This window comes from Olea europaea, unplaced genomic scaffold, assembly GCF_002742605.1.
Source record: "Olea europaea var. sylvestris unplaced genomic scaffold, O_europaea_v1 scaffold1316, whole genome shotgun sequence".
Classification (NCBI taxonomy): Eukaryota; Viridiplantae; Streptophyta; class Magnoliopsida; order Lamiales; family Oleaceae; genus Olea; species Olea europaea.
The window spans coordinates 155,543-168,931 of NW_019230635.1; the positions used below are offsets into that span (position 1 = coordinate 155,543).

A 13,389-nucleotide genomic window follows, 5' to 3' on the forward strand; every position below is an offset into this window, starting at 1 on the left:
GGACTACAATTAGAGGAGAAAAACAGACATTTCATACCGACTTCGAGAGTGTACATACGTTGGGTATTCAATGTTAATACTTATTCATCTTTATTCATAATTCTATTGGCATATAATCAGGACAAGCAAGCTTCATTAATTATGCTTAAAACTTAAAAGAGTGCAATATTGGACTTCTAATCCAATCATTAATTATGCTTAAAACTTAAAAGTGTAAAATTGGAATTTTAACCAATGATTACATAATAAATAAAGATGATCTTCATATGGCATGATGGTGATGAACACTTTAATAATTAGTCTAACTGTATTGTTATACTTCAGATTAGATCTAAAACCATTTTATTGAAAACGGAACAACCACTACACCAAAAAAGACCTTTTGTAATGGATATAAGGCAACATTCATTAATTAAATGTTGCTAAAAGTGTCTATTGCAATATTTTAATAAGTGAATGTTGTCATTGGTGTTAAAAAATGAGATTTGGCAATATCTTTTAAGTGAATGTTGCAAATATACTCTTTTGCGACGTTTATTAAATGTTGCGAAATTTTTTTTTTTCGCAACGTTTGATAAACGTTGCAACGTTGCAAAAGATTAACTTTTCGCAACGTTTATCAAACGTTGCGAAAGACCCTTTCCGCAACGTTTATTAAATGTTGCGAAAAGGGTCTTTCCCAACGTTTGATAAACGTTGCGAAAAGTTAATCTTTTGCAACGTTTTTTAAACGTTGCGAAAAGTTAATCTTTCGCAACATTTAAAAAACGTTGCGAAAAGGAAACCGAGTTAAACTGACTCAATCTGACCCGCTAAGCAAAAAATAAAAATTCAAACAATTACAATTATGCAACCCTAACAATTCCTCTCTCACGGGCAATTCTTCCTCTCCCATTATAATATCATAAATCTTCTCTCTCCAATCCCTCTTCTCATCTTCACGCAATTCAGAGAAGATGAAGTTATTGCCATGGTTGGGTCTCCATCCTCACGCCTCTTTTCATAGTTGCCTCTCTCCACTAAAATTCTTCATCTTCCTTTGATTTTGAGCCTTTTGTAATGCTAATTTAGCAGATTTTGGGTCTTGTCGTCTTCAAGGTATGCCCACTTACTATTTATACAATTCTTATTCCCTTTATTGTACAGAGTAGGGATTCACACGTGAAAATTTAATTTTTAATTTTTGACGGGAAATTAAGAAGTAGGAGATTTTCTGTCTCGATTGGTTTCTTTAAATTGGGAGGCTGATTTTCATTTTTGGGGCTTTGCTTTGTTTGAAAAGTTTTGTACTTTTATTCTATTATTACAATGTTAATCAAGAAATTGGTGTCTTCCTTCTCATTCAGGATGACATTTGCAACGTTACAATGATGGCTATTGTCTAGTTGTTGGGTATGTATTCTAGAAACATCACTTTTTCTTTGTTTTCATTTTTTCCTGAATTTTAATGTGAATAATTTTCTACCGGTATATGTTTGTTTGATTATCTTTTTTTCTTTGTTTGGGGTAATTTTTAGGATTTTGAGGGAAATTGAAATAAGGGTTACAGTCTTATGGGATTTTGGCGTTTGAAAAAAATGAATTTTAATTATTGGCTTATAAATTTTTACTCTTTATTTCCAAATTTTGTCAGATGTATTCCATATAGATTCAGAGAAACCAAAACATCACCTCCAATTCATGGGACCGTAATTGAAGAATTGGAAGTTTTATTGATTACCTCTCAAAAGAGTCCATGAATGATGTTCCCAAAGGTACAGTATCATATGCATATTATAAGAATTATTGGATGTTTATTTAAATGTTTTATTCACATTTTTTATTCTGCTTATATGATTTATGGTTCAAAAGAAGTTCTACAACGTGTGTGAGATACAAAGGGATATTGAGATAAACTCCATCAGCCAATTCACAATGTAATTAAGTTGTAACTTGTTCGACTTAAGTATTATTGTCATGTTATTTGATCATTGATCATTACTTATGTGTTGCCACAATGCATCTAAATTAAATACGTTGCTTTCGAGTGCAGAATCGATATTTTGCTTCATTTTGAACCATGCCGAAGAAACCATTTGCAACAGCAGAGCAGAGAGCATAGGATGATTATAGGAATCGTCTGTCATTGAAGTCTTTTATGTGCTATTGTAAGAATAGAAACATTACATTTAACTTTGAAAATTCATGTCATCTGTGATAATGTTGGCTTACAAAGTTCAGTGATAAATAATGAGGGACTTTTTGGGATGAGTGCTTGTCCTACGAGTTAAGATTCTATAATTTGCATTTGACTGTTGATATTATATTTAAACAAATCTTTTGATGGCATTGTTCTTCATCACTCTTAGACACTTTACAGCACTTTCTTGTGCCTGATTATTTATTAAACCTGTAAACACCATGGCAAGTGAAGATCAAACGCCACCAGAAAAGTCCCATTCCAAATATTCAAATAACAGTAATGTCAATCCGAGAAGAGATTCATTGAAGCCATACTTTGTTCATTATTCAGATCAGCTTGGACATATACTCATTCCAACAAAATCTGAATGGTGCCAATTATTTGGGGGTAAAAGCATCTTCTTTGTACGCATTATTCTTATCGAATTAAGGGTTAGTAAGCATTATTCTTATTGAATTTTATTGTGTATGTAGTGCTAAATAACATTGTAAAATTATCTTCTTTGTTAATTATATTCAGTGTTGTCCAATCCAACATACAAAACATGCCCGAAAACTTTATGTCCTCTTATTTTTCTCCATTGCATTTTCTTACAGGATAAATTAGGTGAATGGATTTTCAAGAGTAGAAGCAGAGACACATTTCATGAGGGCTACATGTTTCCTATGCTCGTTACAGAGGAATTCGATGTTTGGCCAGAGAAAAATGTCCGTCAGTGAATATGGGTAAGTTCCCTTGTCAAAATCTATGTGCACGCTTATGTAAAGTTTGTTCGTAAGCAATTTGAATTGCTTTTGTGTAAGTAATATGTCGAATATTTTCCTTGTTCTTGAGAGGCAAGAATCTTAAGGGCCGTTTTCTCCAAAGTTGTCCTATATATTCCTCTCTGGTCTTTTGGATACTCATTTGTACCATAACTTGTTGGCATCCATCAGCTCTAAAGCGACAGTGGCAGTACGTTTTGTTCATTTCAGTATCTGACTTTGCTTTCTGGAATTTTTGTTTGGTTTCTCTCTATTGATCACATAACTAGGGCTTGGGGAAAGATGGAAGTGGCATGGTAGAGCCTGTCCAAGTTCAGGTCACGGATACTAGAGCGGTACTAGGGAATCAGCCTAAGAAGTTGGATCCAAAACTCGAAGTGCAGGCTGGAGATAGTTATAAAGCTGTTATTCAAAAGAAGGCCATTGCCCGGTTTTGAGAAATATCATAGGTGAGTTGACAGGGAAGAAGCTGTTTTTCTTGGTGCTCCACTATTTGTTATCCCTTTTGAGTTATGTTTGTAGAACTGGTGAAAGTCACTGTAGGCAAGGTTAATTTATCGCCCTGGGGTTGTGAAATAGTTGAAATTAGAGATTGCTTCGATTAACCGGTGATCTTTATGTTATATCATGGTTACTTGATTTGTCCCTTCGTCTCCAATGCCATTGTTTATGTGAAATTTGTAGTTTGGATAGTTTATTGTAGTTTCCAGCTGTATAGAGGATGCAACAAAAATTTGTAATGAAATTATTAGTTTTTATGCAATTCCAAAATTTGTTCACAAAGTGTTATTTTCAATTTTGCAAGTCAATTTACTCTATATAAAATAAAAAAAATTCTGCGGCAAAGGTCAAAAAACGTTGTAAAAGCTAGTCTTTTGCAACGTTTTTTGCAACATTGGATAAACGTTGCAAAAGGCAGTCTTTTGCAGCAACGTTGAACAAACGCTGCAAAAGACAATGTTGCAAAAGGTGGTCTTTTGCAACGTTGTTTAAACGCTGCAAAAGACTGTCTTTTGCAACGTCGAAAAAACGCTACAAAAACTCGTCCCTCAATATTTCCGCAACATACGCTAAAACACTGCAAAAGATCTTTTTTGGTGTAATGAACTTTGATACCACTTTGTTTAGAATTCAATCAAATGATTTAAGAACGAGAAAATATGGACAATATAAAAATAATGGACTCAAAGAAACCAAGATTTACGTGGAAATTCAAATCCGAGAAAATCATGGGCAGAGGGTGAGAATTCACTATACTCAATAGTAAGGAGTTACAAAGGATCTCCTGGACCAATAACTAATTGAATAATTTGTCAATTCTAATATGTGTTGTACACAACTTATTTATAATCAAAGAATCCCTAAAATATTATGAGAATTAATACATGAAGAGTTTAATATAAGTTGAAATCGCAATACAATGGATAAATCCAATAATGAAATATTTGAGGTGAAATAGGCTCAAAAAACTATCAAAAAAAGGAATATTTCTCCTTATCCTTCTTGAACTCCTTTAAGATTTTTTCAAGTCTATTACTAACTTCCAATACTACTCCAACAGTGTTTTCAATCAAAATACTCATTAGAATTTAAGTCATAATCTAATTCTAATAAACTCCATCTTGACGCAAATTCCATTACAAGAAATAAAGCTTAACTTTTCAATTAACTCCAAAAATTCTTCAAGTAGAACACTCCAAACAAATTACTCTGCTTCTTCCACCATGCCCCTTTCGGGCACATCATGCCCCTATCGGACATACTCAACAATTATGAAACTAAATCCTAGCCTTGTTTACCAGCAGAATTATCTTGCGCGCGAACCTTGCTTAAATCATCCCATTCATTTCCAAATCCATCTAAGTCATCAAAACTGCTCGAATCACCACGAGCACTTCCAACTTCACTTGAGTTGTCAAACCTGCTCAAATCGCCATGAGTGACATGATCAAAGAGATCACAACTAGCTCCACTTGAGCTACTATAAGACTCACCAATATTATTTTTCAAATCACCACAAACAACACGATCACAATCAACTCCACCCGAGTCACCACTTATCAAACCATAAGTTGCAGCTGCATCTACATTGACCGTCCAATCTTCTAACACATACAACCAGGACTTTCTCTGCCCCCTTAACATAATCCGTGCACCCTTGGTAACTTTCAAAACTCTACCACCACCGGTCTACTTGTACCCGTTTGAATCAAGAGTACTCAAAGAGATTACATTCCTGTTCATATCTAGAACATGTCGAACCTGGCCAAATATCCTAACCATCCATTAAACATCTTGATTTTGTCATTATCAATCCCAAGTACTTTACAAGGCTTCTTATTTCCTATCATCATGAAACCCCCTGTAACGGTTTCATATGAAGAAAACCAATCTTGATTTGGATACATATGAAAAGTGCAAGCCAAATCAAGAAACCAATCCTTGTTAGGTTTGGATCGCCATAAGCAATTGCCAAAAGATATTTATCATTACAATCTTCTCTTGGAAAAATGGCATCACCGGAATTTCCTGGTTATCCCTTCTAATCTCAAATTTCATAGTTTCCATCCCTGAAACAATTGACCTTATTTCAATCTCGCTTTAATATCCAATTTCCCAAGAACCCGCTAAAATAAAATCTTCAACTCTGATACCACTTGTTATAATTCAGACCAGATCTAAAACTACATTATTGAAATCAAAACAACTCTAATACCACTTTGTTGAGAATTCGATCAAATAATTAAAGAATGAGAAAATATGGGGAATATAAAAATAATGGATCACAGGAAAACAACATTTAAGTGGAAACCCACCCAAATCTAGGAAAACCATGGGTAGGAATTGAGATTCACTGTAATCAATAGTAAGGAAATACAAATGATCTCTTAGACCAATAATTAATTGGAAAATTGACCGATTCCATTATATGTTATACACCATATATTTATAACTACAGAATCCCTAACATACTAAGAGAATTAATACATGAAGAGTATAATATAAGGTAAAGTTCCAATACAATGAATAAAACCAATAATAGAGCATTTATGATGAAATATGAGTAAAAAAACCTATCAAAAAGGAGAATCATTCTTCTTATCCTTCTTAAACTCCTTGAAAACTTATTCAAATCTACTACCAACTCCCAATACTACTCTAATAATATTTCCAATCAAAATATTAATTAGAATTCGAGTCACAATCTAATTCTAACATGTATTAATATGAAACTCACTTTATTGATCTTATTATCTAAGATTAAACCTCATGGAGATCATTTCCATTAGAGATAAATAGCATTACTCTATTGATGTTAGTTAACACCAAATTTATTTCAGGTAATTAATGTACAATTTTTATTCTGATTAATAAAATAAATAAACATGTTTCATTTGTTTACTCCACATAATTAAAATTCAAGTTACCTCTTATAAGATTGTGAATTATGTATATAAATAGTTTATAGCAGATGGTATAATTCAAAAGTTCGAAACCCTCAAGAATATTGATGTTACGGTATCCATCACTAGAGGAGAATGTGTATTTAAGCTCCATCACTTGTTGATAAGCGGGGAAGTGTTTCGATAAGGTTAACTAAATTATTTGCTTGTAAGGAGATCAAGAATTTATTGTTTAATTTTATGCATTGAAATGGAAATCAATGCTCCTCGAATGGAGAGAATTTACGCCATGTACACAATTTAAATAAAATATTCAACTTTTACTGCGTACCATTTTTATTTCTATATCTACTGCAATATAAAAGTATAACTGAATTTCAAAAAATTCACTTCACTCCTTAAATCAATACAAATAATTTCCGGGTCTTACTCCCAAATCCGTCAAATCCCATAACAGTATCTCAAAACCCCCAGTTGGTGCCCAATTTGCTCACTGTACTGTAGCATATCTTTCCTAAAATCAGACATAGCTGTCATTCCTATGCCAATCGTCTCAATGAAAGATGTTTAGAACACTGATTCATTATAAAAGGTGTTACTGTCGTACATCTCTTGGCACATCAACCTGACCTGAAGATTCCACACTTCAGAAGGAGGAATGCTTCTATACGTACAGAAAGTATTTTGACAGAATATATACCGACAACTCACAATTCTGAGGCCCACACACATTTTTGACATTTTTTTATACAGCATGGGGCCCACACACTTGTCTCTATTCCGGTGGAATTCTGTGAAAAAAAATTCTGTACAACCAATTTTTTCCTAGGAGTTGTATCCAAATGTAATTCCAGACATTGCTTGAACTTCGAATAGAACGTAGTAGCTCCTTTTTTCTGTAAACTACCTCTGAACTAATTTTTTTTGAGCTTTGCTACAAAAAGAGGGGGCCTGCCCCCTTACCGAACCCCACCAATAGAGGGGGTCCCTTTTTTTTGCGTGGGACCCACCCCCATGGGTGGGGTTCGGTCAGGAGGCCAGGCCCCTGTTCTTTTAGAAAAATTCATTTTTTTTATCTTCATGTCAGTATGGTGATTTCAGTGAGTCATGCTACACTTACAAAGATATAGGTTACAAAGTTGAGTTATAAAATAATATCCACACTAATCATTCCAAAAATAAATTTTTAAATCAGTAACTTATATTTTGCCAACACACTTGATATCTTCACTTTTGTAAAGCAACTTTGTAAGAGTAGCTTTATTCGGTTTCAGTAAATTCCCAGGATTGCTGCCAGAACTTTACCGTTGTTTTAACTTTTGAGGACAATTCTCTGCTGGAAAGTGCAATGAGTGTTTTAAATATGTAGATGGGTCTAAACATTGATAGCAATAGAGACACGTGTGGTTCATTTGTGGGCTGTAGTCATGGTGGTGTTGGCTAGCGGATAAAGGCAGTAGCAATTAATATTGCTATGATACCATGAAGACAAACAGAGTATAAAAGGAAGAAATTGTCTTGCCTTGTTTCTCATGTATCATCACTATTCATACAATATAGACTGAAATGAAAGAAATAATTATTAATTAATATCTCGTTATTTGTTAGTAACAACTTTCTCGTGTCAATGCAAGATTATGAATATGCATAGTTAAGAATATCGGAAGCGGCCTTGAAATTTGTAAGGAATTTATAAAATCATTCTTGTAAGGATACATATAACAAAAGCACCTAAAAAGGTGTTTTGTTTAGCAATTCTAAGTTCTTTTAGGCAAGACTCGGAATTTATTTAACTTGTGTGAGGATAGAGGCGAACAGGAAGACCTTTAGCAGGAATTGGCATTGGATTCACAACAATTTTCTCGTCTGGAATGATTTTCTCCCACTTGAACCTTTTCACTAGATGGTGCATGAAAACAAGAATTTCCAGGCGAGCGTACTCTTTTCCGGGGCACATTCTAGGTCCTCCACCAAATGGAACAAACGTGTAAGGAGCTGGTCCAGATCCATCAAATCTTGAAGGATCAAATTTCAGGGGCTCGGGGAAGAATTCAGGATTCCTGTGTGTAGAATTTGCACTCCAGTATAACTGCTTAAGGAAATGATAGGGGATTAGTAAGTACATACTGGCACTCATGAAATGAGTGTAATTATAATTGATACGTAGGATTAGAAATATTCGTGTGCATTATTTACCTTCCATCCCTTCGGAATTTTGAAACCATTGTACATGAAATCTGTAATGGCTTCTCTGAAAGCTCCTTGAAGGGGTGGTGCAAGTCTCATCACTTCACATGCTACATTCCATGAATATTTCATCTTCTTTATGTCTTCCCAGTTCAGCAACTCACCTGGAGCTTTCGATTTGGCAATCTCTATTTGTTCTGTTGATTTAAAATAAAACATTTTAAATTATGTTAAAAAATGAATAATTATAAGGATTAAAATGATGGTGAGTGAGTGGGGTTATGACTTGAGACTTACCCTTGTAGACTCCCTCATATACCTCAGGCAACTCTGCAAGAAACTTGATGATGAAAGTGCATGCAGAACTAGCGGTATCATGGCCTCCAATAAGCAGGCCTAAAATCTTATCAGCAATATCCAATTCATGCATGAATTTTCCATTTTCATCACTAGTCAAAAGCATGTGTGATAATATATCTTGTGTTGGTGATGCCTTTCCTTCAGCCAAATCGAGTTTTCGCTGTTTGATTATGGCAACAAGCTCTTTTCTGATAAAGTTTGAGGCCTTGATGGCACGATTAAATGGTGTACCGGGCAAGTCTATGGGAAGAGAAATAAGCCCAGAGGCTAAAAGATCAAAAGGATCAGCAAATTTAGCAACATGGTTGGGATCTTCTACGCTTACAAACAAACGGCAGGCCAGCCAGAATGTGAATTTCTTTGCTAGAGGGAAAACGACAATTTCATTCTTGTTTTCCCAGTCATCAGCAAAGTGTCTTTGAGCAATATGATCCATTATACTGATGTATCGTTGTAGTGCTTCGGGTTTGAGAAAATTGGGAAGCATTTTTCTCATTTTAATGGCCTCTTCTTTTTTTTTAACTTAATCATTTAAAGTATTTTCAGATTCATGTCGCTGCTACTGTTACTTATGGACTAAGTTGATGGCGGGAAAAAGGGGTGAAATGGGTGAGGACAATTTTACCCTTGTTTATGGAACGAAAAAGGTATTTTTGTATTTAATTAACGGAAAACTGACGGAATATGGACGGAAGGACGTCCAGCGCAAAGAAAGGTTGAAATGAGGGCAAAAATGCCAAAAAATAAAAAGTAGGGACGTTTTCCACAATAGACTTGAAAGGTAGGGACGTTTTGTGCCAATTACCCGAATGTTTAACGGAAAAACTGACGGAATATGGACGGAAGGACGTCCAGCGCAAAGAAAGGTTGAAATGAGGGCAAAAATGCCAAAAAATGAAAGGTAGGGACGTTTTCCACAATAAACTTGAAAGGTAGGGACGTTTTGTGCCAATTACCCATAAGGATTAAATCCATCAATAGCTACGTAACTTTAGCCACGTCTAGTATAGCTTTTTATCTTGATTGTAATTGGAAATCTTACCCTTTTTTTCTCCATTGGGACCCACCCGTGAGAGTATGGGTCAAGAATTACGGTAGCCAATGATCACAATTTTGATAGATATCAGGGGAGATGCTCCCCCAGACAAGTACTTTGTATTTAGCCCTTGTTTGAGCCCCATTTTTGGAGAAAAAATGAATTTTTGAATAGTGTATTGATGGGAAATGTGTGGTTAAAAAATAAAGAAAAGTTTTAAATTTATGTGTAATATTATTTTATTGAAGAATGCGTAGTTGAAATGATGTCAAAGCACGGTAGCAAAATGCATTTTTTCCCAAAGAATGGGGATCAAACAAGGGCTTAATATCATCATGGCCACCCAACTTTATATTTAGTATCACTATGATCACTCAATTTGATTTTATTTTACCATGGCTACCAATTTCATATAATGTTTAACGATGGCCACTCGACATTTTTTCCACCCTTTTCACTCATTTTTAAAGGCGTAAAATGATAATTTTGCATTACATATAAAATAAATTTTTAAAAAACAAAATAAGAGCAACATTTTTATAAAATAACCTTTTTTATTTTATATATAATTTATAGTTACTATTTTAATCTTCCAGAATTAATGAAAAGGGTAAAAAGAAGTTGAGTGACCATAATAAAACGTTTTATAAAATTGGATTGCCATGATGAAATAAAATGAAATTCGACGGTCTTGGTGACATTAAATATAAAGTTAGATGACCATGATGAAATAAAATCAAATTGGATGATTATGATAACACTGAATAAAAAGTTGGGTGGTCTTTAGTAAATTTAACCCTGATGAATAATGCTAGGAAGAGTTAAGTGTGGGAATATGGAAGTCAAGTATCTTAGGTAACCAAGGAAACAAAATCCAATGGCTTGGCTTTTATGTGGAGGAAATATATACTATTACAATATGCTTGTTTTCATTTGCTATTGACAATGTTTAAATCACATTCTTATGGCATGTTTAAATTTAATGTCGTGGTCATGGTGATGGTGACGCCAAGTATAAAGTTCGGTAGTCATTAATGGATTTAACCCTTATGAATAATGTTGTTTAGTCTCATCGAGATTACAATCCTAATCTAAATAATGTTAATGTGGCATTGAATGAAAGGTGAAATTAAATAAGTCTACAAAGTTGGGTGACCATTAGTGAATTTAACCCTTATGAATAATGTTATGTAGTTCCACTGGGATTACAATTCCAATCTAAATTATATTAATGTGACATTAAATGATAGATAGATTTAAGCCCTCATTTGGATCTCGTTAAATTCACATTTTAATGAAATTTCTAATTATACAACAGTAGGAGAAACATTTAAAAATTGACATTCTACTGGGAGATTTTTCTATTTGGCCTATCACTATTCTTTTTTATTGAAAGGTTTATATTACCCTTAATGAAATGATTCTTTCTATATTGCAACATATATCCTAATCTTTTAAACATTTTATCTTCTATTTTGAATATTTGAATATAAATCCATTATATGATCTAATAAATAAGAATAATCTGCAACATATATTTCATATTTTCTAATTAAAATACTATATTTTTCAAATGGTAAATTTATATTTTCTAATTGAGAAATAATATTCTTTATTTTTTCTAACATTCTTTCTAATGGATTATTTAATCATTTAATTGTATATCATGACATTTATTCATACAAATAATCATTGATTAATCCCTACGATTCTTTAATATTTTAAAAAGATTCATTCTAATTTTAACAAAAGTTTAATAGTTTTACCTTAGGTTTGATCTGGACTTTTATTTTTAGAACCGAGTGACCTTCGAGCTCTGAATTTGTAAACTGCTTCCTTCAATGGCCTCCCGTCTTCAAGGAATTGTTACTATTTCAGCTACTTGCTCTCACTGTATCAACTTCCAAAGAATAAAATTCTAAACTTCTGTTAAAAAAAAAAACTTTCTTTTTGCTAAAATTAGAAGGAAACTTTTTATTAGATCCTTCAAGAATCTATGGGAATAAAGATTTAGAAACTCATATTGATATCAAAATATTAGAGTTTTATTTCTATTTATACAAGACTTCTATTTAGTACAAAGAGATTTCTAGAAAAAACTGATTTTTCAAACTGTGAATGGTTTTAAGAGTAACTATTGCTTACAATTCGAGATTTCAAGATAAGATGAGATGTCATCTATCTATGACAATGTCTCTATTTATACAAGTTTATGAGACTCTATTACATCATTGAGTACATCAGCAAATGCACACTTACCTCTCTATTATTTTTCTCCTTGGGCTTACATCTTCACATGCTGCTTTAACTTTTTATCCAAAGAGCATCTTTTTCTATTATTGCTCTTTTTCTTCAATGTCTTCACATGTTGTTGTATTATTGTTCTCCATACACCTTTGTCAGAGGTGCTCTATTATTGTCATCTTTCTTTATTTCTTCACATGCAGTTGGGGCACTCCCTTAGCTGACAGAATTCTTTTATAGTAATAGCACATCCTGGAAATTGATGTATATCGAATCTTATAATATAGTCCTTTAAAATTTCTAATTTTTCATATCCTCCATTGGATACCAACATCCAATTTTCATATTGGCACAAATATGAGAATTTTTTATCAAACAAATTTTTGGCAATGTTGTAGATGGCTCTAATTTCAAGTGCTCTTCTATGTCTGATCCATGATTTTATCACTGTCGGAACTTTTCTATTATTTTCTGCAACGTCTATTTGAAAATTGGCTGCAACATATTTAATTGAGATTATGTGTTTAACTGGATAGTAAACAACTCTATCATATTTTGGATTTATTGAATAGAATTTCAAATATATTTTTCGTCCCTTGACAAATCTGGATACTTCTTTTATGAATATGTCATCAAACTTCGAAATTTCAATCAAATCTCTTTCTGGATATATCAAATTCATGAATTCATAGTCTGCCATAATTTTTATAAATGAAGGGTCTCCTCCTTCCATAACTGTTATTCTGGAATAAACATTATTTCTCAGAGAGATGAAATATGAATAACTCATTTTTATTTCATAAGCAATTTTGATTATTTCGACATATTTTTCTTCTTTTGGATCTAAAGAGATTTTATCTTCTTGGTCTATGATGCTAATTGTTTTGGCATCTCTTTTATATCCATGTATCATAACTTTTTTGGTTGATGATACTGAAATGGAATCTCCTTTATTATCAGTTGGTATGTTGTCATATCTGGGCCCACTGCTGCTTGCAGCTGTCCCTGTTTGATATTGGTTTGAAAAACTCATTTCTAATCTCTTTGGTATATCTATCTCAGACAGTATATCTTTTAATTGTGCTGCAATAACAACAACTTGATTTTTGAGTTCTATGGCATATTTATAATGCTCAGTAGTGATATTCAACATATTTGAGTTGAACATCTCTGAGATTTGGGTTGCCCCAGAGTTTATATATTTGGATTCTT

At 33.2% G+C, this 13,389-nt stretch overlaps 1 protein-coding gene and 1 long non-coding RNA gene across 9 annotated transcripts; one reads left to right on the plus strand and one right to left on the minus strand.

The window, feature by feature from the left end:
- The first annotated feature begins 820 nt into the window (after positions 1-820).
- LOC111374954 lies at positions 821-3,725 on the plus strand. 8 transcript variants are annotated; one of them, XR_002699225.1, is made up of 5 exons: positions 821-1,098; positions 1,347-1,392; positions 1,634-1,754; positions 1,852-2,907; positions 3,216-3,725. It is a non-coding gene; the product is annotated as an uncharacterized LOC111374954 (long non-coding RNA). The 8 variants fall into 8 exon arrangements; XR_002699224.1 differs by having other exon boundaries at positions 1,852-2,613; positions 2,779-3,725; XR_002699226.1 differs by having other exon boundaries at positions 1,852-2,569; positions 2,779-3,725.
- A 4,288-nt stretch (positions 3,726-8,013) lies between these two features.
- LOC111374946 (beta-amyrin 28-oxidase-like) lies at positions 8,014-10,078 on the minus strand. The gene is made up of 4 exons (XM_022997708.1): positions 10,050-10,078; positions 8,835-9,406; positions 8,547-8,734; positions 8,014-8,439 (listed from the first exon to the last, which is right to left on the minus strand). The coding sequence occupies exons 1-4, from the start codon at positions 10,076-10,078 to the stop codon at positions 8,140-8,142; spliced, it is 1,089 nt and encodes a 362-aa protein (XP_022853476.1). The 3' UTR covers positions 8,014-8,139.
- Between the last annotated feature and the right edge of the window lie 3,311 nt (positions 10,079-13,389).